General features: G+C 42.1%; 1 protein-coding gene across 2 annotated transcripts in view; it reads right to left on the reverse strand.

Annotated features, from left to right (window-relative positions):
* Positions 1-13,291, reverse strand: part of adcy5 (adenylate cyclase 5) — a 115,003-nt gene that overhangs the window by 19,373 nt on the left and 82,339 nt on the right. For both annotated transcript variants that reach the window (XM_015965903.3, XM_015965902.3), the window contains exons 5-9: positions 9,156-9,283; positions 6,471-6,629; positions 6,196-6,337; positions 3,753-3,875; positions 684-706 (exon numbers count right to left, since the gene is read on the reverse strand). In XM_015965903.3, the coding sequence (XP_015821389.1) occupies positions 684-706; positions 3,753-3,875; positions 6,196-6,337; positions 6,471-6,629; positions 9,156-9,283 (575 nt within the window). The remainder of the gene's footprint in view (positions 1-683; positions 707-3,752; positions 3,876-6,195; positions 6,338-6,470; positions 6,630-9,155; positions 9,284-13,291) is intronic.

Here is a 13,291-nt window from a genome sequence, read left to right on the forward strand (position 1 = left end):
TTGGAGCATAAGGCTTTAACAGTTCAGTAGTATAGGGAGGAGCTTGACCATGTAGAGCCCTGAAAGTTATAATCAGGATTCTAAAATGAACTCTAAAGTTAACGGGTAACCAGTGCAGAGACATCAGAATAGGAGTGATGTGAGCTCTTCTGTTTGCTCCTGTTAGGAGCCTCGCTGCAGAGTTCTGGACCAGCTGAAGGTGGTCAAGGGCTTTTTTGTGAACATGTGAAGAGTGTGTTACAGTAATCTAGACGGGAGGAGATAAAGGCATGGAGAACCATTTCAAGTTCGTGTTTTGACACCAACCTTCGCAGTTTGGAGATATTTCTTAAAGTGAAAAATACAGTTTCAGACCAACGTTTTGAGTGGCCTTCAAGAAATAAGCAGCCCTTGAGGACCAGGGTTGGAGACCACCGGCCTAAAAGTCACACCTGCCTGAGTGACTTGAACTAAATGCTGCCATCCACTAGCCAACTTATAATAATTATTATCATCAGGTCTTATTTTGTCCATCTAAATATAATGTGAGATAAAAGTAGTACTAAATTCCACGTTTAGAAACTTTCCACATGACTTCATAAAACTGTTCATTTTGATGTGATGCATGAACGTGTTAGCTCTGATCGAAGGAATCATGGAGATGAGCTCAGAGACAATCGTGTTGTGGTGGAGTCTTTACTCACTTGTCCTTGGGGTCCTCAAAGCCCTGAGAGAGGAAAAAAAGGAAAGAAAAAGATGAAGATTAGCTGAAAATGCCATCAATGGTGCTACCAATATAAACACGGCTCAAAAGTTCCTGAGAGCGAACCGTCAAAACTGTTAAAGATGCATAAAAAGATTTTTTTATACAAACAGTTTAATGATCTAATCACAAGGAGTTACTGAAGAGAGATTGTTTGTGTGTGTGTGTGTGTGTGTGTGTGTGTGTGTGTGTGTGTGCGTGTGTGTGTGTGTGTGTGTGTGTGTGTGTGTTTGTGTAATCCTTCCATATTTATATTAAAACATTCTGGCTTCATCATAAAGGAAGTGAAAGATCTTATTGTTCAAAGATTCTGAGCATTAATATCAAATTAACATTGTTATTTATGTTCACGTAAAATGATGCTACATAACTTTCTGAGATTCTCGACAATCATAACTTTTTCTAAATGTTTAAACAAAGCATTTTAATTTCCTACACATATACATTTATTTTGTAAACTGTGCTGAAGTATTGATTGCAGCATGTTCAGCACAGTAATAACAACCAACCAGCATCATCACCTGTAGTATTATAACAGGAGTAACAGTGATTCAGAGACCTGGTCACATTGTTTAGTCTGAGTAAACGGAAATTAAAGGCAAGTAAAAAAAAAAATCCTGGTAAAAAAAAAAATCAAAAATACAAAGAAGAACAAAATATATAGCATTTTTCCTGACCTGGGCATTAAAAATAAAAACTGTTATATAAAACACAGTTTTTGAACGGGAACTAGGCAGTTTGGGCTGTTTTAGCACCCCCTAGTGTCCATTTGTAGAACCAAAAGCAAAATCTGTCTTCTCACTGTCTAACAGCTGAAATGCCTGCCAGCCTTTCTTAGTGTCTACAGGAGTGGTTGATCACTAAGTTAAACAAATCAGCTAAAAGGTGCAGGAAACGTGCTGGAAGCAGACTGCAGCGCCAGGTATGTCAGCTCATTCTTTATTTTAGGAGCCAACAGAGCAGCGGCCAGGCTGAAGTTGCAAGTGGAATATTCTGGCCACAGGGGGCGATAGGGGCTTGGTGGCCTTTCATTAATGCTGCATATAGTCATTTTAGCACATACTGGCTCAGAAAATGATTTAAAAATATTACAAAATTGCTAACTATCTCTTTAATGATGATTGTGAACATGTTACGAGCTATTTAACTGTTCCACAGATAATGCTTCTGAAGCTCCTCCTGTAGGTCAGACATGTAAACAGCTTTTCTAAAAAGGAACTCCTGCAGCTGCATGGAAGGTCTGATGTAAGAACAGCAGAATATTTCCACTTTCTCTCCTACAAACATTTGCTTGTAGCAGAGAGGAGGTGAACTGACAGTAGAAACATTTTATCTGCCTGGATAAGAAAAGCCAAAGACATCCTCGCCCACCCAGATCCTCACCTCCAGATGTTTGAGGATTATTTCTGCAGCTTTTGTTTTATCTTCAGAAGCTGCTGCTTTTTTGTGGATGTAAGGGATAAAAGCTTGTATAAAGGGTGTGTGTGCAAATCGTTATTACGCAGAAGTTTATTCGTACTCTTCATCAAAAGGACACTTTTAAACAGTCTGCTGTCAGGTGTTGCTGCTGAAGATTCAGCAGGTGGCGCTGTTCTCTTCTCCTTTTTTCCCGTCACATCTGATCACTTTAGCTCCCCCTGCACGGCCTCATGCAGGTCACATGAAAACATGAACTAGGAATCATGAAAAATCATTTATGTGGAAATCCCACCCCGATCAACGTCTCTTCGTTACATCTCAGTTCCCTCAGCTACATCAGAATCCTTTTCCTATAAAAAGGAACAGTTAAACATTTCCACCACCATGTCAGCGTTCATCAGGCTGTTGGTATGAGCAGAGCAGCTCACGGGTAGAAGTCATCCCAAGTACAGCAGCAGATGTAACCGTTAGTGGTAGCTGGGTTGGGGTTTTTATCGTGTGCAACACTTTGAGGAGAATCCTATAAATCGTCCTACCGGCAAATAAAAGCTGGAAAAAGTAGGAATGCAAAAACAGAAGCTGGTGAAAGTACATCAGGATTCAAACCACACAACAAACAACATAATTAGCCAGTTAAATGGCAGCAGCGTGTTGCTTTCAGCATCAGAATGGGGCAGAAAGAGGACTTAAGTTGAGATGAACTGGTCAGAGAAGTTCAGAAACTATTGATCTACTGGGATTTAGACCCACGACCATCTCTGGGGTTTACAGAGCATGGTCTGATAAAGAGAGAATATCCAGTGATGTGTGGACAAAAATGTCTTGGTGAGGTCAGAGGAGACTGGTTAGACTGGTTCTAGAAGATGGAGAGTCAACTCAAGTTCACATAACCACTGGTTTCAACCAAGATCTACAGAATAACATCTCTGAACATCTATGTCCATCCCTTCATGACCATATGGACCTATCTTCTGATGCTACTTCCAGCAGGATCATGCACCATGTCACAAAGCTCAGATCATCTCTAACTGGTGGTAACAGGACCATGAGTCCACCGGACTCCAACGACTTCCACAGTCACCAGATCTCAGTCCAGTCCAGAACCTTTTGTATGTCGTGGAACGGGGGGTGGGGGGGGGGGTGGGGGGGGGGGGGATGCCATGTCAATGTGGACTAGAACCTCTGAGACATGTTTCCAACTACCTTGTTGAATCTGTGACATGAAGAAACAAGGTGGTCCATCCTAGTACTTAGGTGTACCTAATAAAATGTCTGTGCTTGTATACTGATGTTCTCACAACACATTAGTGAGTTTCCTCATCCTCAGCAGGTTTCACATTCACTTTAAGAGCTTCAGCCACAGTAAAAAAAAAAAACCATGAATCTGAATCAGATCACATCTCTGCCACAGCCTTTCTCCTGCTGCTGCTCTGGAGCCTCACTGCCAAGGTGAGGCGTGTCATGAGGGTCATCCTGCCACCAGGATGTCAGATCCGTGGATGAGTCACCAGCAGACACCACCAGTACGCTACACAACAAAAATCTGGGACATTTCTAGTCTAACATCTGCCTCTTTCGACATTTTCCTCACCATCCTTTTCATCTCCTTGGAGATCTGGTTGTAGAAAGGTCGGTCGGTCCAGTGGCCACTGTTGTGTGTGACAGAATTAGTTCTCTGTCGACTCATTTTGGCAATCAATGCCTTTTCTTCTTTCTGGGAAGGATAAAGATGGAGGAATTATTAAATGAAATCAAATATTATATTTAATAATAACAACAACACTTTTACTTTTCAAAAACAAACTTTTTTCATCTCTATGATGGATACTTCATCTCAATTATTTAGTAACCAGCGATGTAGCCAAAAGAGCAAAGCGCCAGATCACCTGATGGTGCTTTTAACGTAGCTGTAGGATGTGTTCATAAGAATACGAAAAACCACATTTTAAAATGCTGCCTCTGTCTCACATCACAGGCAGCTAAATGAAAAAAGGACATCACTTCACATGATGTGCTATCTATAGCCACAGCTTGTGACACTGCTGGGAGGAGAGGAACAGCTGATCACACAAAGTACAGCTGAAAAAAAGGAGATGAAGGAAATCTCTCAATAAAAATAACAAAACACACAAAGTCAGATATTTACAAATGTATATATTTTTAAATAAATGTGCAATTTTAGTCTTTTTAGCAGCAGCAGTGTCTGAGGGTTCCCTGCTAAAACTTCTGAAAATCTTTGTTTTATTTTGAAAAGCACCAGCTGCATGTGTGGTACTCACACTCCTAACCTCTGACCAAATAGCTGAGTGACAAATGCTGATTTTCAACACATTTTATAACCATCATGCCTCGCTGGGCTAATTATACGCTTTCACAGAAGTTGCAGCTTTTCTCCCTCAAGCCAGGGGTGGACTGGCCTATCTGGCATTCTGGCACTGTCCCAGTGGGCCGCTTAGCCATGTGGGCCACCTGCCCAGCTTGGGCCGTCCCAAACCAAGCCGCCGTCTCACATGCGGTTATAGAGATAAGTCCACGAGCAGCACACACAACACCCCGTCCCTCCCACCACATTTGGCGGGATAGACGAGTCGCGAGCAGCAACCTCCCCTGCCGAGGGCCGACGGTTCATGAAAATGCCAGGGCCAAAATTTGGTCCCAGTCCACCCCTGCCTCAAGCTGCAGGGATCTCAATTCAATTCAATTCAATTCAGTTCAATTCAATTCAATTCAATTCAAAGATACTTTATTAATCCCAGAGGGAAGAGAGATCAGACATACATACATAGACACATGACAAGAATTGGTGACTGTGGTCATTCACAACCCTGAGTCGTGCTACCTTAATAGAGATCAGAGGGTTTACATGAGGATTGGTTCAGGTGGAGGAAAAAAAAGGCACTTCAGAGTTACCCTCCACAGGGAGGGCAGCTTTGCTCTGCAAAAAACACCTCAGACAGAAATGCAACAGACCTCAGACATCACACAACATAAGTGTCCACTAGGTGGGCAGGTAGGGTTGGGGACTACCCTCACATCAGTGCATGCAGCCGTGATAAGCAGCGCTCATCACCTCTGTCTGGACAGGGGGAGGAGGTCGCTGGGTTTAGAGGGTACAGTGACTCCTGGAACGATTTGGCGGCCTTCACAGCCCGCAGTCCCGCCCAGGCTGGGATAGGGAGACAGAGTTGCCATGGCGATGGCAGCATTCCACATTCCTTCTGAGGGGGGAGTATTTGCTTCAGCCTGGCAGGCTCAAGGGCACAAGATTCAGATAAGAAATTGTTTTGGGGCCAGACAGAGATAATTCCCTCTCTGTCTTAAAGTTCCACTGGTCCTCAACCTCTCAAAATCCAATAATGGCTTAAATTAATCTACCCCAGTCCGTGCTGATTCGTCCACTTGCCCCTTGATGGCATCCATCTTTTGTGCCAGAGTCTGAATCTCAGCCAAAGTTCCAAGCTTACGACTCATCTCGACAATTATATGAGTCTGTGCATTCACAGCGTGGTGTAATCCATCCCTGAGCTCCGGGAAAGAGCCAATATTCCTCGACAGCTCGTTAATTTTCCGGTAAGCCAGGTAACCTCCCAGGCCAATGAGCAGGAAACCTGACACCAACACCACGAATATCCATACATCTTCAGAACAGACAGTTGAGAAAGGCAGATCAAGTTCCACTGTTTCCAGGAGTCCATGATGTGCCCAACTGGATCTGTCCCAGAGGGGCACCCGGGAGCCCCTTCTCCCATTCTCATCGTTGAGAAAATTTTGTCAATCGCATTGAGAGACCAGCTGACCAGGTCCATTTTTAATAATTTCCAGTTTCCAGAAAAAATGCAGAAGCGCCGTACATCCAAAGACAGACAAAGAGCCTTGGGGATAAGATAGGAAGGAGAGGAGGAAAAAAGCGTCTGTACTCTCCAAGAGCCGGAAGAAGATCGTAAAACGTTCCTTCCGAGTTTGATTTCTGTGGGCCAGAAACGTGAGGAAGCACCAGTTAAAAACATAAAAAGTATTTGTGTCTGATCATGTACCCTTTTCTGACTGCAGCCCACTATCAGATAGGTTTCTATGTTGTTCTTCTTCAGGTAGGCATTTCTCTCTCCTCCTGCTCCTGGCTCCACATCATAGTCCCCATTTAAGTAATTCAGAGTGGCCTTGGTGATATGGATGCGCCTGAAAGGACAGAAAACCATCAGGACATGTTCTTTATTCATGCAGAGCGTTATTAAGACCAATCCTCTTCAAGAGGAACAGCCCTTTTACATGTATCAGATTCATCGATAGCTTAAACCAAAGCTATACGTACCCAGCTTGGCCTCCAGCTTCCATCTGATTAGCTAGTGTGACATCATTGGACCAGACATCAAATTGCCACTTCCTGAGTCCCAGCACCCCACAGTGCACCCTGCCACTGTGGATCCCAACTCGCATGTTCACATTCACCCCAGTCACCTCTCGTACCAGCCTGGAAACACAGCAGAGAGTGAAAAGAGTCTAACTTCACCCGTACTCTAAAGGCTTGATTCAGAAACACAAAACATGTCATTTAGATGAAAGGACTCAAACAGGATGGCCAACGAGTCCTGAAGAAGACCAAAACACACTCAGACTAGATCAATCGGACTAAATCAGTAATCATCTTTAAAATGAGGAATTAAGAGTTTATTTTATTCTGACTAATTTAAAGTACTCGTTCAAGCAGGTTTGAAGAGCTCAGATGGCCCCAGCACAAAGTCAGGTTGAACTCCACCTGATCTGTTGTTTATCTCTGACCCTGTTCGTGGGACATGATCTAGACACTGAGAGAAGGATGCGTGGTCAGAGAACCTCTGTGTCCCATCATCCTGTGTTTCTGCTGGCGCCTTCGTGATGCGACCTTTAGCGAGTCCTGGGGCGGTCTGCAGCTGAGTGTGAAGCAACTGGAATGATAGTCTACTCCTCCACGAGTGAGGCCATGATTCTTCCTGGGATGGGAATGGCTGTGCCTCAAATGGAGGGAATCAGGTATCTCTGTTTGTTGCTGTGGAGCCAGAGATGGTTTAGGGTTTCATCTGCAGTAATGATGGCTCTTTGGTCTGTCAGGGTGAGGAAGCTGAGTCAATAGGTAAAGCTGTAAATTTTGCCACTCCATCTATTTTCTGAACTCATCTACGGTCATGAGATGTGAATCCTGACAGAAGGAATGAGATACGAGCTGCTCAAATGAACTTCTTCTAATGACCCTTTGCAAGTGATGTCACACCACTCATGTGACCACCCCCTTCGTCATGATGGACGGCAAAAAGACCGTTTACACCCGTTGAAACTCCAGTGAAGCTAGTCAAAACAAACCAGCTGGTAGCCTTTTATGGCTTTTATTTAGTTGATTTGACAGTAAAATGGTTTTAGCTTGCTGCGTGGTTGGCTGCACTAAGAGACAAGGACGTAAACTCAACTCGTTTTGTTTTTTTAATAACTTTGATGGAGACTGAGGACGGAGATGAACTGCAGCGATCAATCAAGCGGACTAGCAGCCCTCAGATTTGCAGTGAACATGTTTTTACCGGGTAAGATTAACGTTAATTTATTTCATGAGGAAGACAGGGACAGGGATAAATGTGATGTGTTTATACAAGTTATTGATAATTCTGATGGATGGGTATTTCACCACGGAGGCTGAGCTCCGTCCACTGTAGTGTAAAGCGAGACAATTATTAACAATATTAAAGCTCCGATGTATGACTACGTGTGTTAACCCTTTGATGCATAACGGTCACTACAGTGGACAGGTACTCAAAATAGTTATTTATTTGTTTTTGCTATTAAGCACAGCTGTTGAAGACTTTATTGCATTTGAGGCCCTCCATTTGGACTTCAGTAAGCCAAGCCAACATATTTCATGTTCAGAATGCACGCTGTCCACTGAGGTGGACATGTAATAAATTATTTGTAAATTATAAAATTTTACAAAAAATATTTGTTGAAATTTGTTTCATTCACACCTAAAGATGAATGAAAAAAATTGTTAAAAAAATCATAGTTGAAGATTTCATAATTCATGCATCAGAGGGTTAAAATTACATTATTTATTCATATGAGCATCAGTGTTCAGAGATCTTCTCATTCCGGTGTGAGAGCAGCAGCTGAACCTGGTAACACCACCAGCAACAGAAGCTGATGGGGATCCGGACTTTTTAAAAATCAGCTTTGGTGTAAAGTAAAACGCTGGATTTATAACTTAAGTTATAAATCCAGCGAGGTGAATTTAGGCAAAGTCAGCAACATGTTTACATCGGTGAACAGCTGCAGAGAGAACGTAAGCTAACGTTGGTAAGCTAGTTAACATACCGCTCTCTATGAGCCCCCGCTAGATGCGCTACTTCTTCTGATAACTGATGGGCACGAACTAGTTGAAGGAATGCTGGAGGAGTTTTGTTTATGTTTTGATCGCAAAAACAATTTCAGGCTCTACTTTTCCCTTTGTTGAGTACTCGTGTTGCTCACTGTTTACATGTTTTTGCCATCCAGCATGGTGAACCCACGTGATTAGGTGACGTCGGTGCAAAGTGTCAATAGGAGCTAGCTTTAGCCTCATTTTCAGCTAGCTCTTACACAAGAAAATACATCAGCCAAACAGGAATGATTGTTAATTGCAGGTTTTTCAACTGGAATTACTTGTTCTACAGCAAAAACACCATTTATGTGACGCACTACTATAAAATAGTCAAAGTTAAGATGTTTCATTTCATGTTCCGAGCTACGAGATGGGCATACAGGTAAAAAAAATCATCTAAAAAATCATATTTGTGTAACTTTTATTTGAATCATCTTTGTGTAACTGATGTGTCTTGTTGCACTTTAGATTTACTTTCTAATCTGTAGTATTTTAAGCTATGAAAGGTACAGTTTCCAATTAAGCTACAGTGCACCACAGATTCAGACATAAGACACATTTGAGAACCTAATCCTTCTGGATTCTTTGTGGCTGAAGAATCAGAATCATAGAACTTACGAGATGGCCTCTATCATGTCCAGCCCCATCTCCACGCAGCAGTGAGCATGATCCGCCCTGGCCTCCGGCAGACCAGACACACAGTAGTAGCAGTCTCCCAGGATCTTGATCCGCAGGCAGTGGTTCTCCTACCGCATGAAACACAGACACAAGAACAAGAGAGGAACGCTTACTGGACATAAACATCAGCACACATTTCACAAAAACTGCCAAAAACCTGAACTGTCCGGGTGTGTCTTTGCTAGGGAGGACTACACTGTTCATGTGTGTGTGTGTGTGTGTGTACATACAGACGGTACATCTGGCATGGAGATAAAAGTGTGAGTCTCAACATCTCTTGTTTACAACACTATTATGCACGTTTTGCTCATAAATAATGATCATCATTTCATCACTGCACCTTTCATAAACAAATTACACAATGTGTGTTTTCTAAACAAACAATAACAATTAGCTGTAAAAAAGCTCAATCAATATTCATGATTTACATCTTTAAGGAAACTGTTTTAATAGACTTTACATAACAGTCTAAACAGTCTCTGGTATGATTAAAAAAATCTAAATAGAATAGAGTTTCTCACTGAACACAAGTTTAAGCAAAACAGGATTTTATTTTTAACATTTCAACGTTTCAAGGAAAAAAAACACACACACACACATACACTATATATATATATATATATATATATATATATATATATATATATATATATATATATATATATGGCTAAAAAGTCACCCCCAATCAACTTTGTCTACTGGACACGTGTAGTCAAAAATTTGGCACTTTAGTGCTGTCACGGAGCAGGTGAGGCGAGCGGTCGCGGTGAGGATCCAAATGCAGGGGAGAGAAAGGCAGGCTGATGAGGACATTCAAAGGGTTTTTAATAAGAAGCACGCAGACACTGAAACAATGAACAGGAGCACAGAACTGGGAGGGTTTGAATACAGGAAGATCTGGGACCTGGAGTAATTGGGAGACGAGCGGCAGGTGGGAGCAGTTAGTAAAGACACAGGACTGAACAGAGAATGGGGAGACAGGGCAGATTGTATGATTTCATATGATGTCACAGTTAGAGCTGGGTATTGATTCAAATTTTCGATTCAATTCTGATTCTCAAGAATTAGAATCGATTATCACGATCTGACTTGATCCGATATATTGGGTCAGCGAACTCTTCTTTTTTTGCTGTTACCTTAATTACATGACTGTGTAGTTGTGTAGTATGTTACCATTATTAACATTCAACAACACATGATTGAAATATTGGCAATTTAGAATGGCTGAATGGCCCAATCCTTCTCTCAGAATTGTGCTTTTCATAAACAAGCTGTCAAGCAGAATTAGCAAACAGATCCAGGACAGCCAACAGAGGAAGTAAGAAGTATCAGTAACTGCATCAGTGGACTAACCTGGCAATGCTCCATTGAGGGGTCTCGGTCGAGGGGCGGGTCCTACCATTGTCTTTCAAATGAGCTCATGCTACTGTATAATGAACAACGTGAAGTACTCAATGTAACAGATGTCGGTAAACGAGGTAGTCTGCTGTTGAAGAAGGTGAAAATACATCCTTTTTTCTAAAAAAAAGTACTTAAATACATCTATCTGTTCCTCATTCTAATAAAACCCAAGTCCAAATAGTCCAAAATTGATGTAAAAGCTGTTTCAAATGAGCTGTCGCCATCTTGTTCCACTCTGTTGCATCACCCCGCCCACGAGATGAATAGAGGGTCCTGGTTACCCCACAAAGCAGATAGAGTGCTGTGATTGGTCCACAAAGCAGAGTGCTGTGATTGGCCCACTGTTGTGAAGCAATCACAGTTCCCTAAAGCCGGGCGTACACTGTGCGACTTTTTCACTTTTTTGAGCCGATTTTCCACTCGTGTGAGAATCCACAAGATCGGGGCGAGTTTTGCGCTGAGCGTCGTGTAGTGTACAGGGGGTTACGAGAGGTGACCAGCTACTGATCAGCAATCGTGAGCTCGCACGGACTTCTGGAGTGTTTGTTATTTTGCTCGTTCCTCGTGAGGGTATCGCACTGTTAAAGCAGCGCAGCGAGCAGCTGCAACTCAAAAAATACCAGAACCGCTCACAGCGCATGCGCAATCATGCGTCAACACCGTTTTAGCTCCATTAGCCTTACTGTCTTCATGTGCAGCACAGACTCTTTCTGACTGTATGAGTGAATATCTTCATCAGAGAGACAGTTCTTCTGAATCAGAGTCAGTCTTTAGCAGACAAAGAGATTCAACAATGACCAGATCTGTCAGCATTTGTAAGTTTTTCCCTTTAATATTCACCCTACGTGCGTGTGTTTCTCCTCACCCGTAACCGGCAGATTTCAAGCTCTAAAAACTCAGAAACTTTCAATTTAAACACAAGTGTTGCTCAGACTACTGATGATAGACAGCTCCACTATCTTCTGGTGTGAAGTAGTAACTTCAAGGGGGATCATATTTGCAGCCGTGGCTCATTAAATTCAGCAGTGACATCTTTGTATGTACAAATCGATCCTCATGAATATTTATGAGAATCGATTCAGAATCGAAGAATCGGTTTTTTCAACACAGCCCTAGCCAACGCTGCTGTGAGCCTGTGTGTGTGTTTGTGTAGCCACCGTAAATGGTCTGTTTTTCCATCCACAGGTCACTTCTTCAGTCTCGGGTCACATGGAGACATAAGTCTTAACTGGGGCTTTAATTTGCAAGAAAGTGTTGTCGCCGAAAAACAGAAATGCCCACAAAAGATACTGTGCTTGCCCAAGCTCCCTCTTATCTAAGACTGCTTTGCTTCACAGGACAAGACGGATGAACTTTCATAATTACATTATATAATGAACAAGATGAGTAAATAATCATATGGTTGAATGAACAATAATGGTTGAAGAATAATAACAATGTTTTGATTAATCTGTGCTTAAATTATTGAGGTTGAAATGAATATTAATATGTTATGATCGGTAAAGTTAGATTTAACAAGTGAACCACCTTCTACTGACAGCTCACACACTCAGACACGTGACGATGACAAGGTTAAAATAATATGACACATTGCTTTCTGTTCCACCAATCAGAACTCCTGTATCTGATGCAAGGTGTGTTTTCTGAGGTTTGTTGGTAAAACCCTTTTTACATGTCAAATTCTGATTTGTTATTAAATCAAAATATGTCGATTGTTAAAACAAAGCTCACTTCACCGTGAGTCAGTTCTTGAGAAAGCTTTGGACCGGCCATCCGGAGCAAAACCTCTTTAACCCAGAGCTTCTTTTGACAAGCTGTCAAAAACCTGTTGCACGCTACAAACCGTTCCTTCAGAATAAAGCTTAACCACCTTCGACTCCTTAAGAGTCCTTCCATAGACGCAACTACCCGTTGTGACCTGGAGACATCCTGAGACCGGTTTAGTCGCACTGCGGTTGCTTCTACGGACTTCGGTACCTTTGGGATCTACGGACTCCCTAACATTCCGGGTCTACCACGGAGGGTCTTCGAGCTGGTACGACAGATTGTGTCTGATGAGGTTTTATAAACCATCAACTTATAGTTTATAGCAGACCAAATTCACTCCCACTGTGAACCCAGAACTCAGTTTCTTCAGATACGAGGGTTCTGATGACATCACATTTAAACATCATCACACCTCACGTTCCATCCACTTAAATTCATTCATCACATAAAGTGTTTCCTACTTGTCATGTTTTTAATTGTTTAGAAAATAAATTTCTTACTTTTTATAAACTTGACTCTCTTCTTGAATTAATGAGAAGTGTCTGACAATACCTGAATAAACAAAGAATTCTAAATCCTCTGGTTAAACATTCAAAGACCAATCAGACTGGATTTCCATATTTATATAGAAATTCACATCTTATTTGTCAAAGTGTATTGTAGTATATTGAGCTTTAAAAGCACCCAAAATACATAAGTATGCTAATCCTACATGTGTTTGTTAGCAGCTCCGCCCTCTCGGTCTGCCAGGCAACACCCCCTGGTGGCCAGTCTTTCAAACAGGAAATGGGAGTGGAGTTAGACTCTGGTATGGGGTGACTTGCTGTTTAATGAATAATGTATGGATATGGAGAATGTTTTTTTCTTTGCTGCCACTATTACTGTGGACAGCTTGGCACAGCTGTGAT

Source organism: Nothobranchius furzeri, chromosome 14, assembly GCF_043380555.1.
Source record: "Nothobranchius furzeri strain GRZ-AD chromosome 14, NfurGRZ-RIMD1, whole genome shotgun sequence".
Classification (NCBI taxonomy): Eukaryota; Metazoa; Chordata; class Actinopteri; order Cyprinodontiformes; family Nothobranchiidae; genus Nothobranchius; species Nothobranchius furzeri.